General features: G+C 37.6%; 1 protein-coding gene across 11 annotated transcripts in view; it reads right to left on the bottom strand.

Annotated features, from left to right (window-relative positions):
- Ndae1 (Na[+]-driven anion exchanger 1) overlaps positions 1-24198 on the bottom strand; it is a 917075-nt gene that overhangs the window by 153671 nt on the left and 739206 nt on the right. For 8 of the 11 annotated variants that reach the window (XM_068228594.1, XM_068228592.1, XM_068228596.1 and 5 more), the window contains one exon: positions 6834-6953. The exons of 2 other annotated variants lie outside the window; for them this stretch is intronic. In XM_068228594.1, coding sequence (XP_068084695.1) covers positions 6834-6953 — 120 coding nt within the window. The remainder of the gene's footprint in view (positions 1-6833; positions 6954-24198) is intronic. One more of the 11 variants, XM_068228597.1, reaches the window with a different exon arrangement.

Here is a 24198-nt window from a genome sequence, read left to right as displayed (position 1 = left end):
AGCATGTGCAAGACACCCTGGCTTTTCCAATATCGACCAGAACAATTTCCCGTCGATTGGTTGAAGGAGGGCTGCACTCCCGGCGTCCGCTCAGAAGACTACCATTGACTCCACAGCATAGACGTGCACGCCTGGCATGGTGCCGGGCTAGAGCGACTTGGATGAGGGAATGGCGGAACATCGTGTTCTCCGATGAGTCACGCTTCTGTTCTGTCAGTGATAGTCACCGCAGACGAGTGTGGCGTCGGCGTGGAGAAAGGTCAAATCCGGCAGTAACTGTGGAGCGCCCTACCGCTAGACAACGCGGCATCATGGTTTGGGGCGCTATTGCGTATGATTCCACGTCACCTCTAGTGCGTATTCAAGGCACGTTAAATGCCCACCGCTACGTGCAGCATGTGCTGCGGCCGGTGGCACTCCCGTACCTTCAGGGGCTGCCCAATGCTCTGTTTCTGTTTCAGCAGGATAATGCCCGCGCACACACTGCTCGCATCTCCCAACAGGCTCTACGAGGTGTACAGATGCTTCCGTGGCCAGCGTACTCTCCGGATCTCTCACCAATCGAACACGTGTGGGATCTCATTGGACGCCGTTTGCAAACTCTGCCCCAGCCTCGTACGGACGACCAACTGTGGCAAATGGTTGACAGAGAATGGAGAACCATCCCTCAGGACACCATCCGCACTCTTATTGACTCTGTACCTCGACGTGTTTCTGCGTGCATCGCCGCTCGCGGTGGTCCTACATCCTACTGAGTCGATGCCGTGCGCATTGTGTAACCTGCATATCGGTTTGAAATAAACATCAATTATTCGTCCGTGCCGTCTCTGTTTTTTCCCCAACTTTCATCCCTTTCGAACCACTCCTCCTTGGTGTTGCATTGTCACTGTCAGTCGGTGTATTAACATGAAGATTAATGTAAATAGTGTCTCAATATCTTGAGCAATCTATTCAGTACAGTGAGAGCTACAGTATGAATGGCATTTTTATTACAGTGCACCACATCATCAAAATAAGATCAACTTTTTAACATACACAATGGAATGAATGGTACTACTTGTCTATTATACATGTAAGATCATCACTGCTCATCACAGTAATGAATGTCATTCCACTGGACAAGATGAATAAAACACTGCTGGTGGGTACATAGACCCTGGAACTTATGTTTGCCACTCGACACAAGCAGAGCCCTGTTTCAGTGGAGCATGCACAGCAGGTGTGCTTCACTGCCAGTTTTGTGCAGCAAGGTAGAAGGGGCTTGGAGACACTGGCTTCAGAAAGCACAGCAAGGAACACTTTAAAATGTGTTCCTGCTGTCGAACTGCCAGCTTGTTCCTGGATTCAAAAAAAACTATGCACAGAACTGAGGAATGAATTTAGACGAATATTGGGAGCCGTGACATTGTACTTGTTCATACAAGAAAATAACTTGATTGAAACAACTGCAAAGTGTGTATGGCTTCTGAAAATTATCATATATCATATATCCATCAGAGGCAGGATGAGTTTTTCAGTGTTTAAATGACTCAAAATATTTCTTAGAAATTAAAGCCTCCAAGAAAGAAATATCTACAAATGTGATGGTTGGATCGATAATATACCCGCTTTTTTATTTTCCACTGAAGGTGATTATGTCTATTCTACGAGTGCTGTCAGGAGTGCATATGCCATGAACTTCCTTGTGGACAACCATGCCAGTATTTTCTTTTTAAGGATAGAATGAATGCTGTGATGTCTGGCAACAATTGAAGTTTTATTCTCGGTGAAGTGACCCAAGACATGACGGGGGATTTCAATCTCGTGACATTGTTGACAACGTTTAATGCCAAAGGTCCTTCCTGGAATAACTCGTACTGCTGTTAAAACACCATTTACCGACAGTCCTCGGTAGTGTTGCATCTAATTCAGTTCCTGGAAGAAATGAATACTTTCCTTGCAAAGTTGTCTAGTGCTGTTGATGTTAGGGTTGCAGGCTGTATGTTAACATCAGTAAATTTATCTGAGGTAGGAAGGCTTCCAATGAGGTATGAGGTGCACTCAGATGAGAATAAAAATATTTTATGTACTTGATCAACGATATCCATAATGGCGCTGAAACCACCGATCACTATGTTTAACATACTTTTCATCACTCACCACAATTCTATAGGGTAACTTTCTAGCTCTGTACAGGAAATTCCCATTTATTGGACAATCCTAATGGCTTCTATTTTCTAGGTAGTAAAAAAAAATATTGAATTTGTTCAAAATCTCTCACTAGAGAGTTGCCAAAAGACAAAATATACAAAACTGATTAGCTATTGACAAAAATAAAAATGAGATGATCAACAACAAAATGAAACCCAAAAGGAACAATTGTATGATTCTACTGACAAAATGTGAAGCTACAGTAATAAGAGAATCAACAATAAAAACATTTATAAATAAATACACTAAAAGAATTATCTTAAAATTATAAATCCCTATCTAATTTCAAAACTATCATAATATTACAGACTTTAAAGTTTTTGTCATAATAACAGATCTTAAGGCTGAAATAGCAACTAAATTCAACACTTCCTAATCTAAGCCTCCACTCAACTAAAACGGGTATAAATGTTTTGTAACTGTTCATAGTGCAACTATTATGACCCCTTTCACGTGCATTTCTTTGAAGACCACATTTTTTTCATAATAAAGAATGGCACATTCATAAATGACTTTCCTTTTTTGGTATCTTCAACAGGCAGAGAACTGCGTTTATTGAAATGAATCCGTCTGTCCTCTGATGGTTTGAAAGCTATGAAATCAATAAATCTACAATGACAAGTTTGATCGAGTACACCATGCTGCATCACTCTCATTGCAGATAGGTTTGTTTAAAATCAAAGCTGGAAGGATGAGTGGTCTATGAAAACATTCAGATCAAGTGACCACTCCTTAGATCCTACAAAGAAGCCCAAGAAAGTTTTAGTGCTGCCTCAACATGCTTAAGATTGGACACAGCTGCTGCAACTGCTTCTGGTACAAGTGGGGCTGGATCAGCTTAACAGTGCACAACTGTCGTCTGGAAGAGCAAAGTAGCAAACACCTCATCCAGTGTTACCGTCTGTGTTCTTAACCTGGAAGCTCTAATGATCTTTCCAGTCTCACCTCCAATGCTATCAGATGGCTGCAGAATGTGGACCTTAATGTGTAGTTTTGTGGTTTTTACCTATTCTGTATGAATACTATACAATTAAATAAATCTGTTATTACCACCAACATGGGCCAGTCCGCGCACCAGGAAATCTTTCATCCTAAAACCTTTTCATATCCCAAACCTTATGGTGTCTACTGTTAAGGTCAACTTCTCTGTATGGAAAGGAATGCAGAACATGTGGCAGAGTTACTGTTACAAGATCTCCCAAGAAAGGAGCATACAGCAGAACTTCTAGCAGTCACTTTGACTGCATATCCATTCACTGGCAGACTTGTATTATCGGAACAGTTCCATGTCTTTACTTTCGTGAGACACAACTGATGGAAATCTTTTGATTTTTCAAATTTGCAACACTTTTAATCTCCTGAAATTTACACACCTTTGGCACATTGTTACAATAGCTGAAACCATTATGCCAGAAAATCTTTCAGCAAATCATCTTTGAATTTCATAAGCAAGATTCTATACAGTTTTAAGAATTGTGTATGATAAAATAATCCTAAACTCAGGTTTATAACACATACTTTAAATAAAATACACATACACACACCTTTTTAAAATGCTTGAATGACTTAGACTGACTGACAGCATATCATTCTTTTGTCATGCACCCATGGGCCACATTAGATCAGGACTTCCTGTACTTGTAACAGCCTTAATTATTTTTCTTACCTACAAAAACCTGATAATATTCATGAGGTGAATATGTTTTATCAAAATTGTAAATTAGATCTGTACATTTTCAGAAAGTATAGCTTGCAGACATGTCTCTGAGTAATCATGGCTATGATCAAATGTACTGTAGATCTGAAAATTAAGTACATATCCAACTACCTTAGCCAATGTCATACTTTTCCAAACAGGTGAAATGAGAAACTGGATTGTAATATTTTTCACACTTTGCTCCAAAACTTCCAAATGCTTAGTTTCTTCCTTTAATCATTCTTCATAATAATGTCTACATGCTGAATTGACCGATATGCATGACACTTTGATTCATGACCAGAGAACCCTGTTTAACAAGAAGCCCTAATCTGATGAGCGTGCAACACCAATTAGCAAAGGGACCAACAAAGAAACAGCAAGCTGAACCCTCAAAAATCAAGGCTGTAAACTTTTTGTCTCTGTGAGCAATGGTCCTGTTTCATGTAGGTCTTCAACAACTGTTGTTCTAGTATCCTAGATTGTGCATTATAAGAAATAACTTAAAATCTTAGTGCCTTATTTTTGCATTATTACTCTGAAGTCTACCTGCTGTTTTTGTATTATTTTTCTTTGAATGGTGCGATAACATTATAATTAAAATTTTAAATTTGATGAAAGGAAAACAAAAAGGAGCCACTAGATAGAGAGACAGAGAAATACACTAACCAGCAAAAAAAGGATCATTTCAAGTTTGTAGAAAAGTATTTATTTACCAGAAACTTTATATTTTTTTACCTGTGCACTTTGTTATCATCTAAGTTTGGTGTTGAGTTCCTTTTACATTGTTTTATGTTTTAAAGGGACTTGGCTTATCTCAATTCACAATCTTGCAACTGAACATTCTGTCCCTGTCACTAACAACTTTCCTCACTCCATGCACGATGGCATCCTACCCGTTAGGTCCTGAATTGTTTCCTGGGGGATGTACATCCACTCATCCAATAGTGCTGATCTCATTTCATTCAGGGTGTCAACATTTTTTTTCCTAGCACATCCAGAATGGGACTGTAGCTTGCACCAGATGTTGCCAAGTTCCAGGTTTGTATCCCAACATCATGAAGAAATTCCAATACACAATGAGTGACAGGGAGCAAGTGCTGTCATGCATCAATCTGTTTTTACTGATAAATGGAGCAAAGGTGATTACACACTCTTAAAACCACCTCAATCAATCAGTGTGCATTCAGAGTGCCTCCTTCAATGATGACAAGATCATTTCATACCTTAGAGCTGATACCAATCCAAACCCAACATCCTTTTGGAGATGTTGCAGGGTGAACATCACTCTCCAGTTCTTCTCCGTATTCTCCCTCTACCGTCAGGTAACTGGAGACAAAATTGTGACTCATCTATGAAGAGCAACACTGACCACTGGTCCACAGTCCAGTTCTGGTCTTTATGTGTAATTTCTTATAATGATGCTCTGTGCTGGGGAGTAAGCTACACACCAGTGACAGATCTTCTTGACCTCAGATTGGCTTCCACATGTCTTTGCATTACAGTCCTCTAGTGGCATAACGAATGCTTCGTTCATCTTCAAATAGCGCGATTGTTCTTGCAGTACCTTCTCAGATGAGGCATCTTTATTTAACAAACGTGAATGAAATACTGAAGAAATGTTGTTACTTGTGCCAAAATTGTACCACTTATTGATAATCCATCAACAGGTTTCGCTTTGGTATCATAAAGGTTTTAAACCTAAAAGGTTCTATTGCCTGTGGATGTGCATCTAGCAGTTAGGGTGAAAAGTGCCTCATCTCTATTGTTGAACACATGTCTCTTAGCTCATAAAATCTCCTTAAACGCAAGCTGCCTCTGTATGCTGCTGTTTATTTGCTTCCAATTCCTTTTTCACTGACCAGTGTAGTAAACATGGCAACAGTTGGAAACATCTTCGCTAACAGAACATCAATCAATCAATACTGATCTGCATTTAGGGCAGTCGCCCAGGTGGCAGATTCCCTATCTGTTGCTTTCCTAGCCTTTTCCGAAATGATTTCAAAGAAATTGGAAATTTATTGAACATCTCCCTTGGTAAGTTATTCCAATCCGTAACTCCCCTTCCTATAAATGAATATTTGCCCCAGTTTGTCCTCTTGAATTCCAACTTTATCTTCATATTGTGATCTTTCCTACTTTTATAAATGCCATTCAAACCTATTTGTCTACTAATGTCATTCCACGCCATCTACTGTACTGTTCTACTGTATTAGTAATAAGATAATATGGTATTAGTGGTAGGCTACAGTCCAGCATGTCACTCTACACTAGCGGTATGAGGGCAGAGTTCTTATGTCATGAAATTAAGTGTAACTTCTGAAACAGTTAGTACACAAAAACTGAAATATATAACTATACTTGAAGTTAATTAATCATCTCAATTTTAATAACAGGGATGTTTAAGCCTATATTGAAAGGACAAATGACAAATATATCAATTACCATGTGACCTGTAAACATTACAGATAAAGAAAATAGAGACACACATTCACCTGGAAATCAAAATTAAGATTCACAACCTACTTCTGAACATCATATAAATCTAACATGCCCAGCCTGACATATTTCAACATTCATCGAGACCAACTGTCAAATAATTTCTCATAAGCTACTCGCTTAGTACGACATGATTGAAGACAGAAACTTTATAAGTTAAATACATATGTACAACAAATAATTGAACTGGTAATCTCAAGAGTTAATAACCACAAATATAATACAGACGAGCAAAAATCATTGTAATGTCAGAGGTTTTAGCTAAAAATTTCATATACATACTTCTACTGCCAAGTGAATTAGCTGGCATAATATTAGAGGGTTTTTTTTAGATAAGAGAAACCATTAGGAAGCCAGTTGCTGTGTTCTACTGTATTAGTAATAAGATAATATGGTATTAGTGGTAGGCTACAGTCCAGCAACTACAGGGGGTGATCTGTAGTTGTACCTGGAACGGCAAGGTACGGACCCTTACTATCCTGCACTTGGAGCAGGGCAGTCTGAGACGAAGGGCAGCTAGAGCTGCGGCACACTTGCTTCGGTGACCTCTTCGTCTCCTGTGGGAAATCTGACGGCAACAAGCATGCATAACTCTCAAGTGAAATATTTCCAAGTCTTACTAGATTAAAAAAAATTGGGATATGAGTAGACTCACCAAAAACACGTTTACAATCCATATACTGTAATGTTTAGAGAAATATAACAGAAAAATATATTAATTAAAATAGGTACAAACTTGATGGCCTAAATCTCCAAAATGTTCCTAGGATAGGCTCCATCTTTTGCAAGAGAAGGTGATAAGAAAATATTACTTCTTAAACATCCTGATCCACTTGCCTCCAGTAGTATGCCAGAGAATAATGTGTTTCACTTCTGCTAGGCTTCTCTCTCTCTCTCTCTCACTGTTACCAAGAGAGTTCACTACATGGCATACCTCTGAGCTTGCATTCAGGTGATAATGGTTTTGAACCACACTGTCAACAGCCCTGAAGATGGTTTTCCATTACCTCCCATTTTCACACCGGGCAAATGCTCAGGCTGAAACTTTAAGGCCATGCCCACTTCCTTTTCATTTCTAGCCCTTTCCACAATCCTACCATTGCCAAAAGACCTACCCAAGTTAGTGTGGCACTGAAACACTTAAAAAAAGTACTGCATTATTCTGTTCAACTTCAATTGGTCTTCTAAGAGAGATGTTGCAATAGTAATAGCTTTGTAAACATTAAGAATTTTATCTCTTCCACATTTCAAGATCTTCCTCTTATAATGGATTCTGTGATGGGTCATGGATCTCCTTTCTTCTTGTCTGGCTGAACATCCACCTTTGATACGGCATTCTAAAATTTACTTGGGGTCAGTACGATGTGAAGACTTCAGTCCAGTTTTACAGACGAATACCATTTCTGACATGAACCCTATATGGTCGGATGTACTGAACTACACAGTTAAAAAAAATTAGGGGAACATGTTTTGTAACATCTGGTATGTGAACGTTAATTTGGTAGAAGGGGTTCCAATGGTCGTACAGCATACTGTACCTTGAGACCTTAGCTACTCGGGTATGTCAAATCGAAGTTATACTCCATCTGTAGGCGTAGGCATGCATTAAACTGTTGGGTGACCCCTCAAAACAAAGTGAATAGTGCTGTGTCTGTGTGTTGTCGTGAGGTACACAGACTACTGAGGTCATTTGAGCACATTGTACCTCAATCAGCACATCCCATGAGACATCTTAACGAGGTTCAAGTCGCAAGGGCCATCACTTTGATCCAGGAAGGATGGACTTTTCGTCGTGTTGTTGTGGATCTCAATGTCTCTCCACCAGTTATTCACTGCTTGTGGAATTGATACAATGAGACAGGCCAGTTCACAAGTTAGGGTTGAACAAAGTCATGGATGCACGACAACCCCACAGGATGACAAGACCTCAGGAGGGTCACTGGAGAAATGGTGTCTGACCAGACAGTAAGGAACAGGTTAAGAGAAGTGTCCTTACGACCCAGACATCTGGTTGAGTGCCCAGTTTAACGCAGCAACATCACGTAGTTCAACTTTTGTTTGCTCGTATCCACGTCAACTGGCAACTTTGCCAATGGAGACATGGAGACCTGTGTTGTTCACAGGTGAGTCCAGATTTCCCCTGACACAGTGTAATGGATGGCAACGTGTATGGAGATGCCGTGGTGAGCAGTACATGCCAAATGTTGTCCAGGAAGGCAACCGATTAGGACAAGGCTCTGTGATGGTGTGGGGTGGCATCAGTATTGATGGCCATATGGATCTTGTTGTCGTCCGTGGTAATCTTACCGCTGCAGGGTACATCAAGCAGATACTGCATGTGTTGGTTGCTGCATATGGTGTTGGCCCGCACGACAATGCCATGGCTCGTGTAGCGCGCATCACCAGAGCTGTCTTGCGAGAACTGGACATTCAAGAGATGGAATGACCAGCAGCGAGTCTCGACCTTAATTCCATCGAACATGTGTGGAATAGGCTTGACAGAGTTGTTTGTGGGCATTCTGTTCTACCACAGACTCTCCAAGACCTCAAAAAGGCTCTCATTGAAGAATAGGACCTGATACCGCACCGTAGGTGGCTCTCCAACTGTGATAAAAATCCACCCTGGAGGACTGTTATAACTTTGTTTTAACCCCTATTTGGACATTTCCATTTGTGTTCTGAAAATGAATGTGAATCCATCGATTTTCTTTTGTATACTTCAACGGTAAAGAAAAAAAGTTTAGTTGGTATGAGGTATTGTTTTGAGGAGCATGGCGTACGTTCAAAAACACGTTCCCCTAATTTTTTTGTACTGTGTATGTATTACGATTTCTATTCTGATTAGCAGTGTGGAGTGTTGTGTGTAAATAACAATAAAAACAATGCTCAGTCCCAGAGCCAGAGGAGTTATAGTAATTAGACAAAATTTAAATCCCCAGCCTGGCCAGCAATGAAACCTGAAAGCCTCTGAGGAACTAGACTCATAGTTTTACTTCATTCTTGTTATTGTTTTGTATAGTTAAAGTAGTCATCCCAAAGGCTGGCTGGATCCTCAACAGTTAAGCCATCAGCTGTCATAGGAAACGTATTTAATATCAAAGAAAAGTCGCACATTAAATAGCAATTATAAAAGGAGAATTAAACGTCAACATTGCGAAGGAATTAGGTGCATCACACTCGACGATTTCCATAATTTGCAAGGACAGAGAGAACGTCTCTTTTACTGGCAGAGACTGTGTGAGGCATACTTGAGAAATTAGGAGTGAGGCAGTTTTCCATTGCTTTCCTCACCAAATCAGAAGTTTCTTTTGTATATCAGTCTGCCAAGCCCACTGAAATGCACGCACTAACTGATGCTATCAGCAGCATTTTCAACAATTCATAACAGGTACTGGCTGCATAAGGAATGGCATTACTACAATTGCTCATGCGTCAGTCACTTTCATTTTGTCAAAGTCAAGGAGGGAGTGAGGCAGGCTCAATGAAAGTAACATATTTGTTCTAGCCTATACCAGAAGACATAGCAAACTGTGAATATTACGTCTTGCCAGCAAACACACATTATTGTTTTGAGAAACTGATAATTTGGTTATTTTATAATCACTACTCTTTCAAAATATCTTTATTCATAGGCATTCTGATTACCTTCTCCAGTATATGGGGGAGAGATCAGGATTTTGAGTTGAGTGTGTTTCTACTGCTGTTCTCTTGCTGGATGCAACAATCAATCGTATCAAGTACATAATCCAAACTGGCATTAAAACTGAGCACTATACTTGAGTGTAAATTAGTACAGTACTACTCAATTATAAGCCTCCGTGGCTTATGCGACAGCACGCTGGGCTGTCATCGCTGGGTTCCGTGGTTCAAATCCCGGTCACTCCATGTGAGATTTGTGCTGGACAAAGCGGAGGCGGGACAGGTTTTTCTCCGGGTACTCCAGTTTTCCCTGTCATCTTTCATTCTAACAACACTCTCCAATATCATTTCATCTATCAGTCATTAATCATTGCGCCAGAGGAGTGCAACAGGCTTTAGCAGCCGGCACAATTCCTATCCTCGCCGCAAGATGGGGGCTTCATTCATCCCATTCCTGACTGGAAACAGGCTGTGGATTTTCATTTCACTACTCAATTATATGTCTGTGGCGTTCAGATTTTGTGAACAAAAAAATCTGTTTCTTTTGACCATCCTGTAAACATTGTTTGTAAACATTAAGAATTTTATCTCTTCCACATTTCAAGATCTTTTCCTTCTACTGAATTCTTTGATGGGTCATGGATCTCCTTTCTTCTTGTCTGGCTGAACATCCTACTTTGATACGGCATTCTAAAATTTATTTGGGGTCAGTACGATGTGAAGACCTTAGTCCAGTTTTACAGTTGGATACCCTTTCTAACATCAACCCTATGTGGTGGGATATACTGAACTATGTATTATGATTTCTATGCTGATTAGCAGTGTGGAGTGTTGTGAACAAAAATATTACAGTGCAGATCTGTCTGTCTTGTCAGGCCAGAAGTTGGTTGGATCCTCAACACCACCAAAGGTTGTGCGGTTATAGCGAAACTGCAAAAACCGATGGCAGTGCCAAAGTGAGACATACTAGGCAAGACGAGGAGTGAGGTAGTTTTGCATTGCTTTACTCACCAGGCCAGAAAGTGCTATTGCAGCCCAGCTGATCCTATAAGCAAGACCTTTCAGAATATTCAGATGAACTAGCCGTACTCAATGTCATTACTCAGCACTATCCATTCCCCAACAGCTTCCATATTGTCACAGCCATGTTAAGACTGAGACTTTGGTGGAAGCTACATTTCACTCTGGCCTGTGCCAAGAGATTGATGTGAACGTACTGTATCCATTAAGAAATGGCAACAGGCAGTTCTCAGCCTCTACAGGTTGCAAAATACAGCATTTTTTCACACAGTTCACCGACTCCCATTGATTAGGGATGTGGGAAACATATTTCTTCCTCTGTTTGCCAAAATTCTTGAGAATATAAGGCATTTAAAACTCCTTCCATATTTCCTGACAATAAGTAGGGACAGGCGCAGATGCTGAGTACCTCTTTCTTTAAAAGGGATCACAGGTCAATGACACCTGACTGTCCCTTCGAATTTAACTGTGCAATCCCAACTTCAAGAACAGGGCAATCACATTTTTGTAGTGAAAGTATGGTGCATAATTTTGGAAATTAAAAAGTACATTTTAACCATTTTTCAATGCAATGCAGAGTAATTTTGGATAAAAACATATAGGTACCTAGAGGTTTTATACATTAAAATAAGCAAACATATGCAAAATTATATTTGTTGAATACAACCCCCAAAATGTTTGTATTATATGTCTAAAAATAAAGCATAGGAATTTTGCCCAACATCTGGTCTCTAGTCATCAGTCTCTTTTGTATATACTGTAAAAAATCTAATGTGAGTTGTATTTATGGTACTTGGTTCTGTCATCAAGACCTATATTTTCAATGTATCTCATCTAACCCTATTCGCATGTATGCTCAGGTAAGAAAACTAACAGGAGTGAAATACATATACAGTAAACAGATGAAGAGAAGCGATTTACCATGTAAACAAGCACGGATAGAATTCAGACAAAGGACATAGGGCCCTATTCAGCCTTGCCATCTGGTGCAACTGAAGTTGTTCAATCCCTGAAGTCTGTGCCTCCTCCGATGACATCCTGAGGAAGCTAGGTCTTTACTGTCAGGGGTTGACTGGTTGACCACCAGATTTTCCAAGCCATGAACACTATCTCCAGACTTCCCAAGCAACCTAACCAAGTACCCTTCATAACTACATGTCATGGTCTCCACAAAATCAATCACATTTTAAAACAAGCATTCAGTATTCTTTAATTCTCATCCCACACCTGTGAACTTCTTCCAGCAAGCCCACAATCATATTTTGGCACCCACCAAACCTCAAAACCATCGTCACTCACTATGTACCACACCAAGCCTAGCCCCTTCTACTTTAAGACCTGCCACTTTCACCAGCAGTGTCGCCATAGTCTCATCCCACACAAGATCCATCATGACTAACACAATTCGTATTCAACTATAAGAAATTCCTTCAGTACCAGTAAAATCATGTTGTCCATGTAAAGAAGAAACCCACGTAGCAATTCATCTTCTCAAAACATACAAACAGTCTTAAAGAGGCCCACGTATCTCTGGCAAGCAAGCATTCAGCTATGCAAAGTTATTTCCGACCCTAGGGGCAAAAGATCTTTCTAGGTTGATGCCCCGAACAAATAGATTTTTTAAAAATTTCTGACCCTAGTTTTTTAATGAAGTATTCCAGACCTTAAGTCAATGAGAAATACCAGACAAATTCAGCAACTGTAACTAACTACATCATTCATGAGCAAGCTCGATACTAAATATCCTGTGATATACAAACACTGTGCTTTTTTATGTGCTTTCTCAACATTTTATCAGTGTACATAAACCTTTTTAACCAAATTGTACATCTTTTTAATGTTTTAATTGTTTATGTCAACTTTCATAATGTACGCTTTCCTTAGCGAAGGATGTTCCGTAAAATTGGAACAAAACACGTACTATCATAATTAGATGATAAAACATTAAGCTAAACTCATGCAAAATTCATAGATTAGCTAATAAATTAAGTATTGGAAGGTGGAATCTTCTTTTAAACCAAAGGTGGTATTTCCTTGTCAGGATTACGGCAAAGTCCTCAATGATGGGTTCGCTGGAGACCAAATCTTTCAGTACAACAAACTCGGCATAAGAAGTGACGCAGGTCTTCTTGAGGTTAATAAGGATGGCATCTCAGAAGCATCTGTTACCCACTGTGGGTGGTTCCAAACAGCATTGATTCAGACTGTGTGGCTGATGAGTGTGCAGAAGGATTAATGTAAGTAGGACTTGTTTGCAACCATGACCTGTCATTTAGAACTTGGCGTGTCATTGATACTGCTTTTTGGAATTGAATGATGAATGCTAAAGTGGAAATGTGGCTGTATCACGGGATGTTAAAGATCCCACGGGAAAGCCATGTCAACAACAAGGAAGTACTCTGTCATGTTGGAAAATTGTGTTAAATCTTAACCCTCTTTCAGTCACATCTTCAGAAATGCCAAATACAGCCTGTTACAAGTGACAATGCAAGGCAAGATAGAAGGGAAACATGGATGTAGACTATAAAGATTATCATGGTCACGGAACTTCTGATAGTGTTTCAGTATTCACGATATGGAAAACAAAACAGATAATTACTGTGTGATGACAGCAGAAGAAGAATTTTGAAGAAAGTAACCTAATGATGAATATAAACACAGTATGCTACCAAACAAATGTTGGAATAATTTGGAATATCTCAACACACGATGATAGAAAATTTGTTTGACACAGGATCACATCAGAGCACACACTATTTGTGGGGGGGAAAAAAAAAAAAAAAAAAAAAAAAACTTTTTGCAAGCCATGTTGTCAAAGCACTCAGATTGAAGACACTGTCTAGTCTAACAACTAGCTATTTCCTCTGGACATACCCAAAGTCCTGAGTTAATGTAAATAAACCACACACCACTCAAGATGAAACAAGGGATCACTCAAAACGTGTTGCTTTGCTACAAGTTATGGACAATATTAGAATGAAATTTGAAAAATATAAAGCATTAATTTCAAGAAAGAAACTGAGAATCACTCATTGCACTGTAGTGCTCTATTCATTTTAAATACTGTATTTAATTTTGATTAAACTCATTTTCCCTACAATATCTATCAGTATGGGTATACGTTCATTGGCAGTTCACTGCAGCAATTCAGGCAGAGACGGCTCGTGAAGTTTCGTGTCCGTGGGACACGTTATGGTGTAAATATAGAGATGGATAATATACTGTAAGTCTAAAATACTTACACATATTTACAGATGCAAGTATAAACAATAAAAGACAATATGCCAAAACACACCTAAATTTATCTTATCATTAATTCCTATGTTAGATGTACACTTCATTCTTTAGCAGTAGCAAATCTCTTGATCATAGCCTGTGCATTTTTACCTCTCAGCTGTCAGTGCACTTCTCAGGAATATCTTTATCATATCTAATGTAGAGAAAAACCTTTCTCTTTGAACAGTAGTCATTGTTATGGTCATAGTATTGTTTCTAAAAACACATAAATACAATTCAGTGAACTATGTACTTTCATTTTTCCAGAGAACTACCTGCTACCCTTCTTGGTCCCAGTTTCTTTGTGACCGAGGCTTACTAATTACAGCAGGCCTCTTCCCCAAGAAACGTACCCAGTGGCAACATTTAGAGACAATATGTTTTACACGTCTCTTGTACGGCCAAATGGGGGTTGTGACAGAGCTGATATATATGCTCTATCCCGAAGCCAGATTTCAGAGTTTAGAAGTAACAGTCACCTTCCGTATGAGCATAAAACCTATATCCTCTTGTATTTAATGCGTTGAGAAGTAAAAATTAACATTTATTGGGAGGGCACGTGACCCTGTGACCTTACGCGCCAGCCACCACTGAATTCATCTCTGTTCAGTCGGCAGATTTATGTGTTTTTTTCTGTGAAGTATAAATGTTCGACTACCATTTGTCTTGGCTCATTGATGTCGAATTTGCTCTCTTTTAAAATTGAATAATAACTTCTGGCATACTGCTGGGGACATTTAAATCAGCATGTAAATATAAGGTAGCCATTTGAAGAAATAAACACTGTATGTTGTATTTAAAAAAAATATCTTTACATTGTTGTTTCCTAGGTATGGTACAAACTGTCCACAATCCAAAAGACAACCAAGACACTGTAAACAAAATTAAATATCAGGATATAAGATGTAAAATAAATTAATGAAACACTAGTTTTTGACTACTGGTACCTAAAAAATTAATTACGAGTAAACAGTTAAGAGTATTGCTAATGGTCAGGGTTTAGAGAAAACAGATATTATGTTCAATAAAATAAACCTGCAAATAAAGTTCTATGTAAATCAGTGCTGGGATGAGTACATGAAAAAAGTAACTGGGCTGGATTACTGTTACCTGAGAAATATTACTCAGTTACAATTATAAATTACCTTTTCAATAAGTAATTTGTAAAATTACATTTACTTTATAGAATACTAGTCTTAAAAATAATCTCTGTTATGTGGGTCCGCCTAGTCAATACTCTTTAACACATTGGTGTCCGCCATCACATAGTGTTTCGGTAAGGTACGTCAGTATTAATAATTTAGTGAATTGATTTCTGATTGCAGATTGGTGGGAAGCCTGGCTGACTAATTATGGGAAATGTAAATAATATGAATTTGCCTTAGATATTAGTACACCAAGAGAAGAACATTTCAACGGAGCGATACAAGAACAGAACCAGGGACTGTGCAATAAAGAAGTGATAGACTATTTAACAATTTTAAAATAGTGGATAAGTAAGGTTCCGGTAGCAAACTTTTATCTCGTAACATGACAATTGTATCTAATGGCAAGCACATGTAATATAATATTTTAACAGTGTACTTGTAACCAATATTTTACAAGTCATATATTTCAATTATTTTTAGGAAACATGTAATAGCAATGAAATGAAAACTTTTAATATGCTAAGAGTATATTGTAAGAAGGCTGATGAAGGAATTAGAATAGAATCTTAAACATGTTCTGAACTAAATAAAATGTACATAAAAATTTGTTGTCACAAATAAGTATTGACTATGCAGACCCATATAATGTGGATTATAGTATTTTATCAATATGGATCAATCGCCCTATAAAAATGGTCAAGATTATAAAAGTCTTAATAAAATCTACTGAGTGTTTTTTTCTTTTTTTTTTTTTTTGCACAGGCCTGAAATAATACAAAAATTTGCAAGAAAAAGAGATGATTATTTTTAGCATAGAGACATTAAGTGGCTATCATCACTAGGCGAGACTAAACACGATAGCTTGAAACTTTTGAAATGACCTTTTCACATCATGTTATTTATTTTAGTTAACAACTTGAATCATTTCAAATAATTTGCTATTTATTTTACAAATAAAATAATTGATTCTAAAAATTCTCATCACTAAGCCTTGACCTCTTTGAGGGAAAGTAGATCTTTGCATTACTGAAAGGATGCCCTACCGAGCCACTTGAAGGAATACCTGTGTTTAATTTTAAGAACATTGCTGGGAGAAGTATTGTACATTTGGAAGTACTGGAGAGGTAAGATGAGCATCATCCAGAACTGGAGAAGCTACTGGTTCTGCTGTAGTAGAACTGAAAAAGTCAACTATTTTTCTTTCCCCATTTCTGCTTCCATATGACATATATCAATTACTGAAAAGTAACAATTACCAGAATGTAATGCCTCCAATTTTATTTCAGGAAGTAAATTACAAGTAAAAATTACTTTTTGTGAAAAGTAACAATTACAAGTGAAAATTACTATGTAATAGTTACAAGTAATCTGATTACTTGTACTAAATTACTTCCCAACTCTGTGTATAATAATATTTATGGTAACTAATTTCAGAGGAAAGAAATACAAATTTCCTTCACTTCATCAAAAAATCTAAGACAGTCCTGAAAAAATAGTACCTTTGTCCAAAGTAGGAAATCGTGCTCATTAAGGAAGACCAATGTGTTTGTCAATGACCCCTAAGAAGACAATGTTGAACAATTTCTTCCTGTATGTTAAAGAACAAGAAACACTTAACAGTCCAGAAATGAAATTCAAGTCAAACTGTTAAATAGGAAGGTTATAACTCAGCTATTAAACAATCTAGAGGTCAGTTTTCAAACAGGAATCTATTTGAAATTTTCCAAAAACATTGTCCAGCTCATGAATCTACAATGATGTAGAGATTAACAACTCACATCAGAAATACCAGAAAACTAATTTATTATTAATATAATAATCTGCACTATGTGCTTAGATGAGTAGGCAATAATTCAATTTAAGGGGCATTAATAGCCTTTAGAGATCATCAGCCCAATTTTTCTACAATGATCCATCCTGGAATTTTGTGACAGGCCTGAGTTAAGTGTGATAAAGCAACTAGCATTTTTGGGACATTACTAGATTCCTCATCTCTGGATAATTTATTTCTTCTCTTATTTGTACAGTCTTTACAAGATTTCAATTTTTTTTTAAAGAATTAATGTTATATGCATGTAAAAGAATGTATAAGTAAGAATAAATAACTTTTATCCAATGTGAAGTTTGTTTCCAACATTGGAAATGGCCAACTTAGTTTAATTATTTACATAAAAATGTATCCCAATCAGATGAAATAAATGTATTGTAATATAACGAAGTGATGTCCAATTATATTTTTTAACCTGAACCTGAATCTAAACATGCATATCAATTAAGAAGCTATCCACTCATTTCTGAAGATGTAAGAATGTCTCAATTTTTCTTAAATGACTGAAGGGAAGGATTCTCTTTTACAGCTGAGGACAGCAAGTTATATTCCTTTATTACTGAGGACATAATTCACCTAATGACCGACTTTTATCCAAAAGGAGTACATCATTGCATGTTTTTCAGTCGAGAGAGGAGGATTCCTGCTACTTCCTTCCTACTGGGTCATATACAATGTTGTGATTATGTTACTGTAAGTGTAGTAGTATCGACTCTCATCAAACGAAGGTGTCAGCACAGCTCCTACTTTCTTCTTAGCTTTCTAGAATAGCTATGGAGAGTGAAGATCATGAAACAGATACTGGAAGCCACATAAGTTAACAGCTAGATGACAGACTGACTTAGTAGGCAGATCTTGACATTTAGGTAGATACCAAGCTCATTAGCCCACCCACTATGCACTGTTGCCAGAAAACCTAGCAGCAACTTTGAACTAAACCTTGCAAATTGATTGAGATGGTATGCAGGAGAGAGAATAAAGCATAGATAAGGTACGACTTGTTAGTGGATTTGTGTAGGAAAAAGTAATCATAGTCTATATTGAAACCATTCAACTTTTTTTTTTTTTTTTTTGCTATTTGTTTTACGTCGCACCGACATAGATAGGTCTTATGGCGACAATGGAATAGGAAAGGCCTAGGAATGGGAACGAAGCGGCCATGGCCTTAATTAAGGTACAGCCCCAGCATTTGCCTCGTGTGAAAATGGGAAACCACGGAAAACCATCTTCAGGGCTGCCGACAGTGGGGTTTGAACCCACTATCTCCCGGATGCAAGCTCACAGCTGCGCGCCCCTAACCGCATGGCCAACTTGCCAATATTTTTTAAAAATTGTACTCCTAGTGCCTTAACATGCTCAACTATAGAGGTCAATTTTCTGAAGGTTTAACAGTGTTGTGTCCTGTATCTGAATGATAAATGTTTCAAAAGTTATTAAAAGATCTCTTAACAGGTAAATCAGAATGTGTGGTTTTCATTTGTATATAAATTAGAATATATGTTTATTGTTGTATTCCGTATAGGGTATAGCTTGATGTTGTCTGAGAACTGTAAAGTCCTATAGTACTACAGACAATAAATAAAAATTGAATTCAATTAATAACTCACCAGACACCACTGCAAACCATCACATTAATAACTAAAAGTGGCATTCTTTCAAAACCACACAGTTAACAATTCTCAGAAATGTGACTGAATTGAGAGCTAGGTGCTGAATATTGCTTTTCACCTTTTACTACTGGTATATTGCTCTTCAAAGGTAGAGGGAGGATGATATGCCTACTGCTAGGTCAAAGGATTTATAAAACTAGAATCTTCAGAAGGAATGAATATTTAGGTACGTCACTCTCCCATATGAAATTGTTTCTTGGAATGAATGGGAACGAGGTATTAAACCACATCATTTACAATGTGAAAACTTCAAGGATAAAATGGATTTATTCCACCACATGACCACTTGTAACTGGTTGACATTCACCTTCAATGGCCTTGAATAATCTTATAGGAGAAGCTCTCATTTTTCTTATAAATAACTCCAATAGATCATTCAAGGTTTACAAAACATGATAAAGGACACTGCTGAAATCGTCCACACATCAAGGGTAACCTCCATCAAAGAACAGGACAGGTTAGTTTGCAAATTACTTCATAACCTACTTGGCAGTTTGTTCCAGAGAGCACGGGCCAATTTGAAAGTCTCAAGTATGGCGACTGAAGTGAAGATCATATAGGAGTGGATTTGAAATAGCTACAAGATATACCAAACTGCACAATATAGGAAAAATTTCCCTTTGTTTTGTGTAAAGAAAATCTCTTTTGTCCTCTCTTAAGCAGAAGGGGCATAATTTTATGCTCGCATTGAGTAATACAGGGGCATTGTTTTATCTATGACAGAGATTGTCACTTGCCCGGTCGCCAGCACTGAAAGCTTGTCTCTCGCAAGCACTATGCAAATGGCAAAAAACTATCATCTCAGAATGTTTTTCATTATTTCCAAACAGCTTGGTACGTATAAATATACAATGTTATTTGTAATAAGGACTGTAGATCAGTGACCAGCACATTCCGAGCTCCAAGATGTCATACTTTCAAGCAAATCTTCTCCCTGCTCCACAGGGAGAGTAAGGGCTGATAAGCTTCAACTGAATGGCACCTATGCCCTTACAGAGTGTGTCTGGTATGGTACGGTGGCAGTATGAATATACTCAACTGACTAGAAATTTCAATCCACAACAGTGAGAATGACAATAATGAAAATAAAACTGCAACTGTGGTAAAATCTATGCAACAAAATATTTTGCTTTGTCATAAATTTATTCTTACGGTAGCAAACTGCAAAAACATTCTCACGTGTAGGGCCCAGATGTTTATGACCTAAAAAGTTTAGAAATATGCATCCATTTATGACTTAAAAATTTATTAAAATATGACAATAAATATGAATTAAAAAATTTTTGGTCACATTTCTCAAAATCTTCAACATTTTGCCACTGTTTAAATTAACATTATATTGAAAATATACTTTTAAAATCTAGAACATTCAATAATAATAATAATAATAATAATAATAATAATAATAATAATAATAATAATAATAATAATAATAATAATAATAATAATAATAATAATAATAACAATAATAACAACAACAACAACAATAATAATAACAATAATAATAATAATAAATAACTAATAATATTAATTTTGTTATTATATTTTTTTATTTATTTAATTACTTATCCCAAAGGTAACTCTGTGATGGACGATCAGAAAAAATTACAATAGCAAATTGCATATATTTTAAAGTTTTCAAATAGGAACGATGATCTATTTTCACACAACATTGACTCGTAACGGGAAAAAGACGCTCAACATTTGCAGCATGTTATTGGGCCATATGTGAAAGACGTCAAATCATTATAGAGTTCAACTGAGGCTCACTATTCTGTCGCTTTATATGCATCTGTCTCTGTTTATAGAGTATACCCCCCTAATTCACATAAATATATATGTTATTTCTAAGAAAGACAATGTAAGAAATTACAGACAAGAATTAAGAGATGTGAAAAATCCATCTTTGAGACAACTGAAAGTAGGTATGCGAAAATTGAATAAAAAGATAAAAATATGATGAAAACATGAAAATTCATTGGGAAATATGATTTTAATATGAAAAATTACTGGAAAATGACACAAATTGTTGAGAGAGCCAAAAATTGCATAATTTTTGTCACCATAGATAAAATCATGCTTAAGTTGTATTTTCCATGAAAATAATTTAAGGAAAAAAATATGACATGTCATAAATATTCGGCCCTACTCATATGCATGTGAGGCTGATGATCATATCCAAAGTGCTCTGGTATGAAGCAGCCGCTATAGATTTATCACTGAACAGTTGAGATCTGAATGAGGAAAACCAGTACTGCTACATTTTTTTCTAGGTGGAAACGTGAAAACAGGCAACTTTTTTCTTAAACTTAAGAATTTTGTACACAATAATAGTAGTACAGAATGCAAAGGTGGTCAGAAACAACGTGAACCAGGTATATCAGCATTACAGGGTTGGTCATGCTTGTGAATAATTTGAAAGAAATAATTCAGTATCTCGCACTGTTTTCATTTCATCAGCTGCTGAAGTTAGTCAATCAGATCACTTTGAGAGCAAAATGGAATGGCCTTTGCAAGACAGTGTTGCTAAATCTGTGTGGGATTCAAGACCGGCTTCAGAGCCATGCTGAGAAATCAGTATCAAACACAAACACACCGTGGGTTTCAGCCAGTGTCACCGTAGCGTACTTGCTTTGGCGTGCTGTGTTCAAATCCCTCCCCTGGGAAAGATTTATTCCTCAACTGGTACTCTCAAGCGTACAGATTTAGTAAACAGTGTTGTGCAAAGCCCATTTGAATTTGCCCACGAACTGATCTGATTGGCTGTCTTCAGCAGCTGATAAAACGACGTTGGTGCAAGATATTGAATTATTTTTTTCAAATTATTTATCAGCAGGACCAAACCTCTAACTCTCACATTCACACTGTACACTTTAGAGAAACACACCCTCGCTGCTCAAGCTCAACACTTTGTTGAGATCCCCGGCCCTTTCTCTTTCACTAATTTTGCAATATTTGGAGTCCTGGTCAGGCTAACATAGAACTACAAGGAGTTGTACTTCTGCACTGACCACCATTGCACCTGTATAATATCTTCTTCTTCTCCCTGAAATGTTTTTGCTTATGCAGGTTGTTCAGCACTTGTATATGTTTGCAATAATATGACTCCACTGCTCTTTCTTCCTAACTGGCTCTTATATCATCATACACCCAGATCAACTCTCAATTCATCAGTGAATGCCTTTAGGGAAAAATCATTACAAATTTATTATTAGGATAATATTGTGAGCTCTTGGAGTGAATTTATGAATATTTGAGTGAAATCATATTAAAGATAGCCACCACCATGGCTACAGTAGACTGGGGTCAAATCACTTGCCCATGGCTTTGTAATTATGAGTATACATGGCAATAAAGGAATTTGCAGACTGAAAATAAAAATGTTAGCTGGGCAGCTAGGGGTTGGAGTACACAGTGCTTAAGATCGCTGATGGAAACTGTATCGATAATACCAATATAAATAGTCCGTTATTGGACATTATAAATTTTCCCTATAGGAATCAAAATCGATATCATCTGATAGCCAAGTAGGCATCAATTTTTGGTAAAGAGACAAAGTCTCTCATAGTGCATTGGCACTGCCGGTGGCTCCAAATAGCCTATGCAGTGGCCTCCACGGTATGCACTGGCCAGCGTCTTGGTAGGTGTGCTAGGTACCAACTGATGAGCCCAACCTAGCACACGACAGCAAAACGCTGGCAACCAGGAATGAGTTAGTTGGATAATTTATAATGTCCAATAACAGACCATTTATATTGGTATTATAAATTTACTCATTCAGGACAAATATTTCACATTCCCTATGGGAATCAAAATCTATATCAACTGTATTGATGCCAACCTAGATAAGAGAGAACACTGAAGTCAACATTAGAGAGAAAATTATTTAGCACACAGCCAACCTAAACCACTGAGATATAAATTCTTGATACAAACAGGGCCTGAAAAATAAAATATGATGAAAAAAAGTAAGAAAGACAGAAAATAATTAGTGCCTTTACTGTCATGGGATGAGATGACATATTCTCCTGTCAATTCTCTATGAAAAGAAGGGAACCTAGAAGAAAGGATTCTCAAGACAGCAAATCAGATCACTGTGCTGTGCAACGCCAGCAGACAAACACAAGTTTTAAAAAGCCATTTTAATTGGATTCAGTCTGTGAAATAATGATAACAGTAACAGACTGGATGCCAAGTCACTAGATGGCAGGTCAAACAGCTTGATGTGGCTGTAGCATACAAGTGCAAGCAGCATCCAAAATAGCAAAAGGGTGCACCTGGAACACTGCACTGAGCTTCCAATTGAAGAACTAAAATTGCTTTTTCTTCCTTTTATACCTATCTAAAAGCTATTTTATCATAGATGAAACTATATTTTCAGTTCAGACATATGTTGGCATGCCTATTTCTCTCACCCTACAAGCTAATGCTTCCTCAAAACCTGTTGCCCCACCACTATTTTTTGGCACTTTAGCAGTTTGGCCAGGACCTTAAACCATCCTTGGACTTTGATGGTTCCACCATAGGTCTTTAACTGTTGTGTAGTAAGAGAGTTATTTGCACTGCATACTCCTTTCTATAGCTTTATTGGAAGTATAATGCATTATTCTCCTCAAATGTCGAGACTGCATTACTTATATTTTGACTCTCAAGTTAACAAATTCTCTTTCTTTTTCTTTTTTCTTTTTTTCAGTCAATCATCAATCACCAGTGATTTGCATTAGGGCAGTTGCCCAGATCGAAGGTTTCCTATATGTTGTTTACCTGGTCTTTTCTTAAAAAATTTCAAAGAATTTGAAAATTTATCGAACATCATCTTTGGTAAATTATTCCAATCCCTAATTCCTCTTCCTACAAAGGAATATTTACCCCAATAGCTGCCTCTGTGGATCCGTGGTGGAGTGTCGGCCTCCGAATCCCAAGATAGCGGGTTCAAATCCGGCAGAGGTAGTCGGATTTTTGAAGGGTGGAATAAAGTCCATTCGACACTCCATGTCGTACGATGTCGGAATGTAAAAGATCTCTGGTGATACATTTGGTATTTGCCCAACAAAATTAATTAAATCTCAGCCATAGACGCCCAAGAGAGATCCGGTTTACTCTGTCTACCATCTAGCGGACCTGGAGTAAAACGGAACGTCGAAATTGACGAGCAGACAGCCAGGTGGCGTCAAATCGAAATGTCTGCACACGGTAGCTGAGGCCATATGATTATTATTATTATTATTATTA

Source organism: Anabrus simplex, chromosome 7 (assembly GCF_040414725.1).
Source record: "Anabrus simplex isolate iqAnaSimp1 chromosome 7, ASM4041472v1, whole genome shotgun sequence".
NCBI lineage: Eukaryota > Metazoa > Arthropoda > Insecta > Orthoptera > Tettigoniidae > Anabrus > Anabrus simplex.
This window is presented reverse-complemented; position numbering and strand designations above follow the sequence as displayed.